The following is a 14,878-nucleotide window of genomic DNA, read 5'->3' on the forward strand; positions in this document are numbered from 1 at the left end:
ACATTCAAGCAGTAGTAGATTAGCGAGTACACACAATTTATTAGATGTAAGCTTCACTCACTCACGTTAAAAGCAAAGCAAAGAAAAAATAAACTTGAAATATTATTAGGAAAACCCAAAATAACAAAAAATACAAATTAATTAAAACATATCAGTTTTTCGAAAAAGTTCATCATGAGTTGTTTACGTGACAAAACAATTCTTCTGGTGCTGGTGATGTTCGTTTCATTTGCAGGATTATTGCAATTAACATATGGACTCGTTAGTGATGAATATTATAACAGTGTTTATAATGCACAGACACAACGGCCACAAGAAGTGGGTAGATTTCCACTTTTAATGCCAAATGTTCGTCCAAAAACTGTAAGTCTATTTACTATGTAGAGTTATTCTCTACAATCAATTTATTAAATGTGCAAATACGTTTTTAAAAAAATAAACTAAAACCGGTTTAATGTTAATAATAATTTGTATAGTAATTCGTGTGCGTGTGATGTGAAAAATTCTTCCTTTTTTTCTCTCTAAACAATATAACATACAAACAAGTGAGAATTCATTCCGTACATGTTTACTCGAAACTTGGGAAGATAGTTTTATCTTTAATTTTCAACCAAAAACGTTTTTCATTAATAAACAGGTGGTATAAATATGCTTACGTAGGATTACATCTGTGTTTATATGTCAATGTTACTATCTCTAAATAAAGTGGTTGCTCGTTATCCTGTTTTTGCAAGCCTACGTTCGAATTAAACCCACTTTGTTTTAATATCAATCAGTGTTTCCCAAACTGTAGGTCGCAAAGCTTTAATTTTCTTTTCTCTGCATCAATTGAGCTGTTTCCCTCTTTGATCAGCTATCTATAGCCGATGTTGACATTAACAAATTTTGACTGGTGCGAAACATATACGTATGATTGCAAAGTTGTGCTCACCCAGTTAATCAAAAGCAATCCTATTTTAGACTATTTCAATTTTTTGATTTCATCCTATAAGATGTCTACGGAAAGGAAGAATCTTAACATTAAGGCAAGCTACTTCTTCAATAAATAGGTGAAGTATAAATTAAACTTCTCCGGAAAATGAAACTTCATTTGCATATGTATATTATTTTTATACTCTGTAAAAAAAATGAATCGTTTACAAGAGAGTTGCCCGTATGTGATATGGAAATTATATAAACATTCACTGTTGAAAAATTACGATAGTCTATTACTCTTTACCCATTCCTATTACATAATCATTAATTTGATTTAGAGCAAATGTCAATACGCATGAATTAGTTTGGGAAGCGCTGATATGGATTTTGCATGCGAGCACACAATACGTATACTTGATTGTATTTTCTCATTTATTCACATGTTCTTTGCAATTTGTATTAACTTTGTACAAAGAAACGAGAGCAAGTGTAAAATCTCTAAGCAATACATCATTACTTCGCTATATAATATATTGAATATACTAAGCTCTTCATATTGCTTGCAAGAAGTAAAGCCAAGATATAGATACATTCCATATTAGGACAATATTTTGGCTGCATTTAGCGATATTTATACAAAGGTTTGCTTACATTTCTCTACTCTTCGGTAAATTTTTATTTGAAATTCTCAATAGAAAGTTGAATCTCGTTCCATGAATTCGTGGGGAGATTTCTTAAATTACGTTACAAGCCAAGCAATTAATATAATTTTCATTAATGTTTTCGTTAACAATCGAAGGCAAATGATTTTTAATACATTTATTCAAGAAACAGTCTGTCAAAAAATATTCGACAAGGGACCACTGAAGTGTTCATAGTTGAACACACAAGACAACTACGCTGCCCTTGCGAAGAATTTTTATAGGGCAGTGTCTTAAATCAATATATAAATATTGCAAAATATTTTCCTAACTGTTTGGCGTGTTAGTCAATTAATTAAAAAAATTGCAATCAATTCTCAAAATACACGAATACAAAGAAATCGCTGAAAAATCTAATTACATTCTCAACAGTTATCGGGATATCAGTTAGACGATTTGTTCCGTTCTTTACAATTGCGTTATAGGTTGCCTTTCAAAACTCTTCCACTATATTTTAGGTAAATATAAGTTTATATGCGTATAAGTTTTAGTTACTTGCTTTCTGGGATACGGTTAAATTTAGATCAGAATCTCAATCTGTCAAGCATATTACTACGTGTAACAAATAGAAGCAGAAACTTAATACTGCTTTTCTTCGTCAACAAATATAAAAGTTTCTTATAAGATTATCTTAAAAGGTTATCTTAAAAAGTGAAAAAAAAAAACATTTGTTTCATTCCATATGTCTTATATCCTATCCATATGTGGTGGCGGTCTAATAAGTCTAGGTGGACGTGTGCAATATCTAGAAGAGCTTGACCTAGCACCATTTTTCTTTGCAGCAATCGACTCAAAATCCTTTTGAAAATTGCAATTTTTTTTCATATAACGATACAAACACAAACATATAAAAAACAAACAACACAAATTTACATGGTGTTATATACGTCCGCACACATAATATACCCCGTACCGCAAGTGGTGTAGTATATACTAAAGTCAAATTTTCAATACTTCATGGCAAAAATCGGTTCATAAGCGTAAACTTGATCAACTTAGACTGCGTTAATCTATTATTTGGATAGCACCCCATATATGGATTCTTATGGAATGTAAACCTTTATATGCCAAAAGGGCCTAATTTATAAAGAAAGTTTGTTCGCGATAGTCATTCGACATAAAAATGAAGTGGACCAAGTTTGAAAAACATGGCTCTATTTCTTGGACTCTACTTCATATAAGATTGCTGATGGAGAATAATCCCTTGAAAAAGGGATTTTAGATTTTAATATTTTATAATGAAAATTTGCAATGGCAGCACTTTAGCAACAAAATTAACAGTAGGAAATTTATATAACGTAGATTACATTTTTTAGACGCTAAGATATGTAAGGATTATCATTATAAACAAGCCCTTATATAGAGGGAAAATATAACTTCTAGTGTCTAGTTGTATGACGCAAACGAAGAAAATAAAATTGCTGAGAAGTAAATTAAGCTTAGTAAATTTGGGCAACGTCTTATAATGTTTTGGACATCCTCCAATATGCGGGCTTTCATGAAAACTATATTTTTGCATGAAAGTGATTTATGATATTTGATCAATAATTGCCAAGACGAGCGAATAACTATAGCCGGCGAATTGATATGGAGTGTTTTAGTCGACATTGCCCGACTATAATGTTCTTATTTTTAAATTATGTTAAAAGATGAGTGTGTGACTTGAATCAGATAAAATTTTCTTACTCCTTTTATGCTTGATACGCAAGAGTTAATGGAACCACGCAATGGTTGCACTTTATCAAAAAGCAAACAATAAAGTGTTCGAAATTAAGGGGTGATAGGCGATCAGTACTCGAAAGATTTATTTTTTTTATTCCATATACAAAATAATAAAGATATTAATGAGTAAACAAAAGTGTTGTAATGACTGCACAGCATTACGCAAACGTTTCATAGCAATTTGTCAAATTTTTTTGCTAAAATGAAATCACTTTCACTAGCATTAACAAGTCTTAGAGGAATATGGTTAGATATGTTTTACGTTCAATATACACCTGCCCTGTGATTTACGTAGTTGTTATGTTACTCGAAAAAATACGAAAAGTGACATAGTGAGTTCTTAATCAGCACCAAGATAATATGCAGATCTTTTTCATGAATGCGAACGAAAAAAGTTAAATGCGGGAATTAAGAAGAAATTAACTTAGGTTGGCGAAAATGCTTTGAAAGACAAAGGATCAGGAACCTTCGTGAAAATCTATATGTAGGCCGAGATCGTCGAAACTTTGCGCATTTAACTTATTTATCATAAATTTCTATTATGATCTGATTTTTTTATCATGAAGCATTGAAAATTAGGGAGAGAAAGCTACGAAGATTTACAACTTCACTCTCATAAGTTTCTACAAGCAACCGTCGTGTTACTTCCTTTCTGAAACTCATATGGAATGTCTTGCAATTAACTGACGAAAGGTATTGACAGCAGTTTTCTTATATCCTACGGGAAGCATGCTGAATAGCTATTGTCAATTATTACTACAATATTCTACAAATGGCGTGAAGCCTTTGTCAAATGAATTTTCCAGAACTATTGGCATTTAGGACGCTCCTCAGCTTTGCAAGGCATTCCTGCAATATAGAGGGACTATTCCAAAACTAAAAAACCAGAATGAAAGTTTTGTTATAGTGTAAAATTTCGCCTCTAGGAGGGACCGCGCCTATCAAGCACTTCTAATTATTTAATGAATTTTAATACATTTATTCAAGAAACAGTCTGTCAAAAAATATTCGACAAGGGACCACTGAGGTGTTCATAGTTTAACAAACAGACAATTACATTGTCCTTGCGAAGAATTTTTATAGGGCAGTGTCTTGAATCAATATATAAATATTGCAAAATATTTTCCTAACTGTTTGGCGTGTTAGTCAATTAATTAAAACAATTGCAATCAATTCTCAAAATACACGAATACAAAGAAATCGCTGAAAAATCTAATTACATTCCCAACAGTTATCGGCATATCAGTTAGACGATTTGTTCCGTTCTTTACAATTGGGTTGGCCTTTCAAATCTTTTCCACTATATTTTAGGTAAATATAAGTTATGCGTATAAGTTTTAGTTACTTACTTTTTGCAAGTATAGAGGGATACGGTTAAATTTAGATCAGAATCTCAATCTGTCAAGCATATTACTACGTGTAACAAATAGAAGGAGAAACTTAATACTGCCATCCTTCGTTAACAAGTATAAAAGTTTCTTATAAGATTATCGTAAAAGGTTATCTTAAAAAGTAAAAAAAAAACTCCCTCCCTCCCGACGCCATCTAACTACTTTCCCCCTTGGATTTATTGTACAAGGAGAAGATATCAACCCACCATACATCGAGCACCATATCACTCTCCTTCATAACCATGTGATCACGTTGTGGTCGATGACATCCTGGGTCACCATTCAGGCTGAAGACGCGGGAAAGAAGTCTGCGATCGTATAATCCCCGCCGAACTCGATGACTCTCCAAGCAGACTCTCCCTGTCGCCGGAAAGTTCCCTACTGATAGTAAATTATGACATATCCCGCCAACGTTCACTATTTTTATAAGATGGAGCGACATAAGAGGTTGTGTTATCGAAGACTTTATAACCAAACTTAACGCCACTAGTATTAACAGCGGATATTTATATTTTAGACGGTTCTCTGGTCCGTATTTGTTCATTTTACAAGAATACAAAAGTCAATTTTTTTATTTAAAATTAAGAATTTTTTGGAGAAAAATTAAACAAATTTTTAAGAATTTGTAAACACTTCTATCATTAGTACGTGCTAGATTAAAGATTAAGAATCTCTGCTGCTAATCATTGTTACATGTGTAGCAATAGGGAACATTCATGCGTGGGTTATTGTTGTTTTTCTTTTTTATTTCACGCGGTTGATATATCACAGCGTGAAATTGTTTGTCAACTTTCTTGGTATGCTATTCATAGAAGGCAATGCCAAACAAAACAATATAATGCATGTATTGACGTCTAGCAGTCTATCGCTTTTTTAGATTTAATTAACACTTTAAAGACCAGGTTTTGCATTTAAGCGTATTTCGAAGAGGGTTCATCTCACGAAATGACACATACAACATAGGGCAATTCAATAATCCTTGTTTTTTAATTACGCTCGCTGCGACACGTCTTCGTGTGGCTGATACATAGTGGTTCCTGCAATTGAGCCTAAGTCGAACTAATCTATTCACATAATTCGAACAGTATTCGTGGGTGCCATCGTATTCTCTTTAGATCGCGCTCCTAAGCCTTGCCTTTTCGAAAAAATTACATTAAAGTTTATTCTATGCTGAAATGGAATTTTTTTATTATTCAAATATATTATCCTCGATAATCATAGCAAAGACTTTTAGAAGCCTGCACACGTAGGCAAACAAAGACAAATCGTAATGAAACAAATTCGAGTAATTTGCAGTTGTCTCGATTCGGTGGAAGACCTTGGTCCGCTTTGTGTTCCTCGGCATTGAGAAAGAGAGACAGAGAGACAGAGAAAGAGAGAGAGTAAATCTCGATCGTAATTTGAATATCTTGAGAGTTGACGGCGATTTTACAATCGAAAATATTTCATTCGATGGTAAGGAAAATGTTTACTTTGTCGACGGTTGTAAATTCGCTCTTCGTTACACTGACTCCATAACTGGTAGTTTAGGACTTTTCTCGCTCGAGTTTATTCGATACCGAGAACCATGCTAAAGATCAAAAGCTGATCTCATTTAGAAGCGGACGTAAATGAGACGACCTTTGACAAAATTGCATTCACACTTGATTAGCGAAAGATGTTGATGAGTGATTCAATCACTTCTTTGTGGACTTATGTCTACAAGTTTCGCAAGGCACACAGCAAGTTAAAAATAATCTTTAATTCTTGGCTGATTAATTTTTATAAATTCATTTTACTAGTCTATGTTAGATGATTCTCCTCACTTTTCACGTCCCATCGATAAGAAGGCATGCAAAATAATATAAATTAAAGTCCGCTGCAATAATCAAGTAATCAAGATACTTCAGTTATTTCATAACTCAAAATGTCAGACATGCCTGAGTTGAAAATTCTAGTTTGTAGTTAATCGAAAGGCCTGATAACTCTTCAGAATCAAATTGAGTAAACAATAAACTGCTCGTTATAGATCCTAATCGCCGAAAAGTTTAAAAGCACTTGTCCTTGGAATACAAGACAAGAGACACAAAATCCTACATATCTGCTGTAGCACTAAACTGATTGTTTAGAAATTTAATTTTGGCAAAGTATGGGAAACCCTCGCTAGAATAGTCTAAAGTAACTTATCGACCTCTGTTAATCGCCTTAATGGTTTTAGCAACTGTATAACGTTTTCATATATCAATAAATATTCAATGCCAGAGTGTTGTGACGATAGAAATTTAACGTAATTTGACTTCTTTTCCGTTTGTTCTAATTGATTTCAGGAGGAACTATATCTATGTACACCAGTTAAGATTGATTTTACCAAAAGCTATCATATAGGTAAGAAATACATCTCGTCTTAGGTTTAACGAAAGATTCTTAAGGTATATTTTCACATTTTTAGTGGGTTATGAACCGAATGCTACTATGGATACGGCTCATCATATGCTTGTATATGGCTGCGGAGAGCCAGGTACTCGTCATACAGTATGGTAAATAATTGCGTAAAAAATAATTTCGATAAAGAATTAAAAACAGTTTATTATTATTATTTAAAGGAACTGTGGTGAAATGGCAACATCCACTACAGAAGAAACTGCTAGTCCTTGCGATGCGTCTTCTTCTTCGCAGGTAAAAATGTATTCCTATTTCTATAGTCATTTCAATTTCAGTTTTTATGAACTATTTCTTATTTAATCATTTTAGATTTTATATGCTTGGGCCAGAGATGCACCGAAATTGGAATTACCCGAAGGTGTGGGCTTTAGAGTTGGTGGTAATTCACCCATAAAGTATATAGTTTTGCAAGTACACTACGCGAGCATAAAAAAATTTAAAGGTATGTTGCGTATGTTCATTGTTTTTAACGTTTTCAATGTCTAATCATTAAGTTTTCGAATTTATTATCAATTGTTCAAAGGGGTTATATACTGTTTATACTCTACACGACTAGTGGTACAAGGACATATTAAGTTTGTGCGGATCTTTGCAATACCCTTGATGACTTGAAATAGACTCACTTTTTATTGTACCGATCGGTGCAGACTCACTTTGCGAATCGAATCAAGCATGTCTGTTCGTTTTGTATTCAAAATATAGGACGCAATTTGTGGGATGTTTTGATGCAAATTTGATACTCTAACGTGTTCTGACCCAGAGACTATTGAAAATAGTTCGAATCGGATCACTTTTTCGATTGCTTCCCACATAATGCCTTATTTTGAAAGTTTGTTGAATAATTGTGGGGTGGTGTAGGTTGTTCAATAGTGAGCCGTAGCCCGCTATAGTGCTTTTACTTGTTTTTGATTATAATAACAAAATTTTATGTTAAGCGCTTTACCAAACCAATAAAACACATAGCTTAAGTTAATCCCAATTGTCAGTGTATACGAGAGGGGATGAAATGTTTATGCAAATTTTGAGTTGAAAATTGGATTCATCTTGATCTAACAATGTTCATGCAGACAAAGGCCTCCCGGACAGCAGGTAATTAGAGCCCCTTCAAAGGATATTCAATTATCGATAGAAAAAAATGTATAAAAGTTATCCGATTATATCTGAGGATACTCTATTCGTAGAAGAGGAAACGTTTTCATTATGTTTCTTATAGCGGCCTTGAACTTAGTGCAATAAAAACGCGAGAGCTCTTGGCAATAAATTGTTTTTAAAATGTTCTTGCAAGAGCATATATATAGTGCTCTATTTCATCATATTTAAAATCTTACTAAATATAGGATAAACTCGTAAAATCAATTTGATAGACATTGTATGTGTACATATATTGATTTGCGTCATTCCAAATTTCAGATGGAAGCAGTGACGATTCAGGAGTATTTTTACATTATACTGAGAAACCGTAAGTACTAAAGTCTTTAGGACTTGTGGAAAAAAATGTACATAGCTAATAAATAGGGAAAGACAGAAAAGATATACAATTTTTATCATTTCGTTTGTAATATCAATAATGAGGTATTCTTTATTTATTACATTCTAGACCACTTGTGATAGAAAGATATATTAAACATGTGTGATTGTATGCAACACCCAAAGGAAGTAAAATACACTCACCTTTTGCTTTCCATTCCCCGTTTATTACCTGATGCAGGGCATTTAATAATTGGCAGCAGCCTATGAATCTTGATCGGAAGAACTGCACATAATATATCAAAAATTGAGGCGAAAACGAATAATTTTTGTCAAATTTTACTTATTTTTCAATTCTATTATAATTGAACTGAAAAACGTTCATAGCCATCTTGTAATTAGGTCCGCAAAAGTTACGTAGTGGACATAACTTCCAAAAAGTGGAGAAAATTTCAATATCCTCCCTTAGGTAGTAGTAACAGCCCCATATTGATACAAAAAGTGATAAGAACTATTTGCTAGAACTGTAGACCAACGTTAAGAGAAAAAAAATACTGATCAGTTTACTGATGTATTCACAATTCCTGTAAATTCCACGTGTGCGAAATTCATTTTTTGATTTTTTATGAAACTTAAATAAATTAAATTTAAAGTTTTCCATAGATCTTTTGTAAACCACTACGAATGTGAAGTAATAGCAAATAGAAAATTAATATTTTCACTAAGCTTCTTCGGAATTTATTTTGCACAAATGTTGCAATGTTTTCAAAAAAATTGAGCTTTGAAAACATCATCACACTTTCAATAAAGAGCCAGGGAGAGAGAAGAAGAAAAAGAAGAACAAGTATTAGCCATGCAACAGAGTTCCATCTCAATTCTATAAGACTTTTTGAGTTATCTAATAATATCTTGACTAAAAGATTCGAATATTTTCCGGTATAGAAAAAAAACTAAATCATCGCAAAATGTCATTTTGATCGAAAATATACATAACAAATGTTGCAATGTCTCTAGCAAAGAGAGTAACTGCCTAACATTAGAGCAGTATGTATTCTAGTTATTCTTTTAATAGCTTTCAAGTACTTCTTTCCTTCGATTATTCTGGTTATTGAAACAGTTGTGAATCACAATTGCAGTAACTAACTAACACTAGAGCCTTATCTAATGTCAATAAGCAGAGAGTTATTTGTACCTTTCGCATAAAGTTTTGCTTCAATTAATTTAAATAATTTCGTTTACCAAAGAGTTATTAATGTTTGATGAATCAAATAATATTTCGACCGACCTATGATTTTGGTCGAGACCATTTTCTCGATGAATTTCTCCAATTTTTTGAAAAAATGAATTATATGGTTTGTAAAATCACTCATTGCTTTATTTTAACTCCTGTCTAATTTATTAGTTGTCGAATAAACTTTTATGGAGAGGCAGCGAAAGAGAGAGATTATTTTTTTTAGGCCCAGATTTTCTGGCAAAAGTATGGCTGCTCGAATAGAGATATTATAAATTATCGTAGTGAGAAGCATACAAAATGCATATTCATTTTTTTTTTTTTTTTTTTTGATTTGATTTAAAATTATGTGTGTTTTTTTTTTCATTTTTCAGTTTAAATAAATTGGCTGGTGTGCTACTGATGGGAACAGCCGGCATGATACCACCTATGTCAACTGAGCATATGGAAACCGCTTGTGAAATTCGTGAAAATAAGACGGTACAGCCATTTGCATATCGAACACATACGCACAATTTGGGTAAAATAGTGGCAGGGTATAGAATTCGTTCCGATGTTAGAGGTGTGCAACACTGGACCCAACTTGGGAAACGTAATCCTTTAACACCACAAATGTTTTATCCAGTAGAAAATAAAGATCCAATTGTCCGTGGTGATATTATAGCGGCTCGATGTACAATGAAAAGTAATCGCACACGTATAACAGAAGTTGGGTAAATACGAAATATATAAAAATATTGGATCGGCAAGAAAAAAATTTAGTCTTTATCAGCTTCCTTCTCTTGGTTCTTTCATCCCTCTCTCTCTCTCTCTCTCTCTCTCTCTCTCTCTCTCTCTCTCCTTCCCACACTCTATCTAACAGGGAGGGAGAAAGAGACAAGGGAAAGGCTGAAATTTCTTTCTTGCTACCCAAAAGTTTCATAGCCAACAAAATAATTAAATCTTTTGTTTTTTTTGTTTGCATACTTGCAGAGCCACCAATAGGGATGAAATGTGCAATTTCTATTTAATGTATTATGTGGAAAATGATGAACCACTGCAAATGAAATATTGTTTCAGTCAAGGGCCCCCCATTTACTATTGGAAAAATCCAGATGCGGGTCTTAACAACATACCACATATCGATGCGAGTACATTGTAAATTGGTTACACGCGCGCACAGAGTTTATGAAATCAATGTTTATAAAATAAACCAATGGCTGTAAATAATATTAATTATATAGCAGTAGGATATGACGAAAACATTTTTCACCTCTTTGTCTTCGTACGGATCTATATCGGGTTCGTCGCAATACGAAGTCAAATGAGTTCTAGACTCTCTATTCATCGGCTGATTTTCTGATTTATTTGGAACTCACTAACTCCAGACTACTCTCTCTCTCTCTCTCTCTCTCTCTCTCTCTATTCTCAGCATATGATATTTTTATATTTAACAAGCAACATGTTGCTTTTTTAATTTATCGGAGATTCCATGTTACTTTGAATATTTATCAGAGTTTTCATGTTTTAAGCGACCTAGTAGTTTTCGGCATTAAAGATAACTTTCGAAATATTTTTCCTGATATTTTAAATTAAAAAAACAAATCTTGAGATAATGTAACTGAATAAGAGACACAACGTACAAATATCAAATGTCAACTTTGAAATTCCTACAATTTAAATTGGTTCTCGTGTTGTTTGTACCGGCACACAAACAGTTGGACCAATACAATCAGGGCTCAAATGAGATAAAGACAAAAAAAGAAAGGAAAACACAAATTCACATTCCGAATATCTCCCTATCAACCTATCTCTACAAATATAACCGTAAACATATAGCAAATATATATCAATATATTCTAATTCTAATATTTAATATTCTTATAAGTCAATACAGAATCAATCTATATTAGTTATATGGTGTAACTTGTAATAATATATTGAATGTCATTAAAACTATAGAGAAAACGCAAAATATGAGAAAACCACAAAATTATCTAAAAGTTATTTCATTTAACGGTTATACGGTCGAAAAAGTATCGGGAATTTGTAATTTTATCACTGATATACGTTATGTTATACGTCCAAATGCTTTCCATTTAGAATCATTTTTCTGTAGTGAAGATATTATGAAATATCAATCACTATCACCTTCAAGCTCAACATTTGGCTTTTTGACTTCGTTTACAGGCTTTATATAAGTTTTAAACAAATAATGAAATGTCTTTATTAGTAAGCAAAAGTGTTGAAGGTCTTCTAGTAGATCGGGGCTCAGAGCATAGTGAAGCGAAAAATACGAGAGGAAAGCATTACATCAAAAGTAGTTTTAAAAAGCGCTTTCGCGAATGAGTGGATTAATGTAAAAATTGTATCTTCATCTTAAAGTTTCAAAAGGTTGCAAAGCCAGGAAACCGTCCGAGCACAAAAAAAAAAAAAAATCGCTTAGGACGGGACTCGACGACACCATTGGTCTAATATTGTATGGTCCGGAGAACTCAAGTTTCAGGTATAACATCGATATAAAACAACTCCAATAATCTAATATTAATTGCTTTTGAAAATATTTTTAGGTATTCGGAGAGATATCATCCAACTTGTATGATACCTACCGTCAAACACAGAGAGACGTAGCATTAGGATGTGGATGTATGTCTACTCATTTGTGCATGAACAGTCAAAAGTACAACAATGTGCCAGAAGCTGTCTTCATGTTGACGTTGACGCGCATTTTTGACGACATAACATGCCAGTAAGATAATGCTTCACGTCATAAATCGGCGACCATCAAGCGTTGGTCTAGAAATAACAACATTGTCCTGCTGAACTGGCCGCGGTTTAATGCTGTACGTCAATCATGGTTATGGTTTCGATAAAATATGATGATCACTTCACCACTCCTCCAGCATTACTATCCATTTTTCACACAACATCCAGGGAAAAGAGAGAAAATTAAAGCAATTTCCTCTCTCCCTACATTTATTCTTAGAAAAAATAGAAAGACGATATATTGTAAACTAATTAGCGGAAGACTTCGAAAGTTCGATTCTATTACACTGATTTACTGTTTTAGGCCCGTAAAAAGTAACTATTTCGAGCGATTTTGTTAAAGAGAATTTTTTCCCCGATATATTTTTAACAAGTTTTTTTCACAAATCTTTTCATACCCACCAGTACCAAAGGATGGCGGCTACATTTTTTTTTTTTTTTTGTCAAAACATTTGCTGTTGCTATTGTGTGTTCGCAGGAAGAAGAAGGTTCTGAGATCGCTAAAGCATTGGTCAGCATTGAATACCAAATCGATTTAAGCATGTGCGGTTGTCCGTGTGTAAAGTCTATGCTTTGCTTTCTTGCTAGCAGTTTCGTATAGAAAGTGGAACAAATCGTTAAGAGAACCCAATTAGAGAGTAACATAAACTGAGAGCATTTTTCCGATTTTTTTGTTCATTACTCATATTCCACGATCCCGCTACCCTATAAAACTTTTTCGTATTCTGTTGGTAACCTTCCAGGACCAACATATGTATTTAAAAAAATCATCCCTGCATGCCCAGTATAGAAATTCTTTTTTTTTTTTTTCGAACAGAAGATTCTTGTGTACAGAAGATTCCGTCAAAGCAACATATAACTTTTTTAGGTGTTTAGTCGAATTCTATTAGTTGATCATTTATCCAAGTAAAGCTATTGCAATATGTTTTATCCCGTTGGCGCAAGTGATTCAATTGCTACACTTTATTCCGAAAAACTACATATCTCGCATATATTTTCCATTTAGATTTCTCTTCGATTCCCCCCATTTCCATTTTTTCTGCAAGTTATACGGAAAACGAAAAAAGTTGTTAGCAATTTTAATGAACAATCGCGCCAGGGAACCGAAACGGGGCGGTGTATGTAAGAATGGTTGTCAGCAAATCAAAACTAATGCGCTAATAATTTACAATTAATCACGCATTTAAGCATTAATTCTAGTTTGCGAATACAAACATACATATTTAAATTTCTACATGTCTATTTATGTAAGAGTAGTATCTCTATATCGATTTATCTGTCTATCTGTATGACTATGTGTTTTATTAAAATACATTAATTCTTTACTTAATCTAGCTTTAAATTCGCCATACGAATGGCATACAGACAGACAGACCAAGACAGTTGACATGTTGTTGCAGTTGATTTATCCATTTTCTATAAATATGGTAGAAAGTAATAGTGATTTGTTTTTGTAAAACTAAATGTCTCTATATATATATATATACTGCATATACATATATATATATATATTCCTCTTACTCATTTGTGTGATAACAGGGTTCACCAAAGAGGCAATACTGTAAGAACCGGATAAACATAGCCGATACAATGGCGGTTTTATTGCTTGAAAACTATATTTGTGGAACACTGTTTCTACCATAGGTATTGTGAGACATATGTTAGATATCATCTGTGCTTGCTCCCTACAATAAAGATTGATTTCTGTGAAGAAAAGTGCTGTTGGATTATGACGGGCGAAAAGAAGTCGATGTATTACGGCATCGAAAGCGTAAAAGAACATGGTGCAGTCCAGGGGAACCGTTAACATTGTTTATAAACCCGAATATACTTGGCATCTTCATTTATAGGGTTTAGCTGGCTACTGTGTTATGAGCTGCTTTAACTGCGTTGAGGCAACACTAAAGAATGCTACCAGCAACAATTGATGCAGTTGCATCAGTCGTTGAAGAAAGACAGTTATGTTATGCTGTTTGACGCAATGCTCGTTCCTGCATTACAACAGTGGTAGTACGAGAATGTACCACAACACAGGAAAGGCTCCACCGGCCTTTCATTAATACTTATGGCAATTAATGAGCTATTGTGTTTGAACAGGCTTTTCGTTCTTATGACGACATTCAAAAGATTACATTACGTAGATAGATAGTCTCACAAGACCAAATGTGTCCTTGACGCGAAACAACTATTCTTTCAAAGAAGATGAGATGAATTTGTAGCCCAGCGACAAAAAAATACTTTCAACGAAATATTTTTTCGCATTTTCATGATATAAGAGTTTCATA

General features: G+C 33.3%; 1 protein-coding gene across 1 annotated transcript; it reads left to right on the forward strand.

Moving 5' to 3' along the window:
• LOC119635619 (peptidylglycine alpha-hydroxylating monooxygenase) lies at positions 1-11,707 on the forward strand. The gene is made up of 8 exons (XM_038030503.1): positions 1-363; positions 7,036-7,093; positions 7,158-7,245; positions 7,312-7,384; positions 7,460-7,592; positions 8,561-8,609; positions 10,223-10,561; positions 10,821-11,707. Exons 1-8 carry the CDS (start codon positions 175-177, stop codon positions 10,987-10,989), a joined length of 1,098 nt encoding a protein of 365 aa, XP_037886431.1. The 5' UTR covers positions 1-174; the 3' UTR covers positions 10,990-11,707.
• The last annotated feature ends 3,171 nt before the right edge of the window (positions 11,708-14,878 follow it).

Source organism: Glossina fuscipes, unplaced genomic scaffold, assembly GCF_014805625.2.
Source record: "Glossina fuscipes isolate IAEA_lab_2018 unplaced genomic scaffold, Yale_Gfus_2 27, whole genome shotgun sequence".
Classification (NCBI taxonomy): Eukaryota; Metazoa; Arthropoda; class Insecta; order Diptera; family Glossinidae; genus Glossina; species Glossina fuscipes.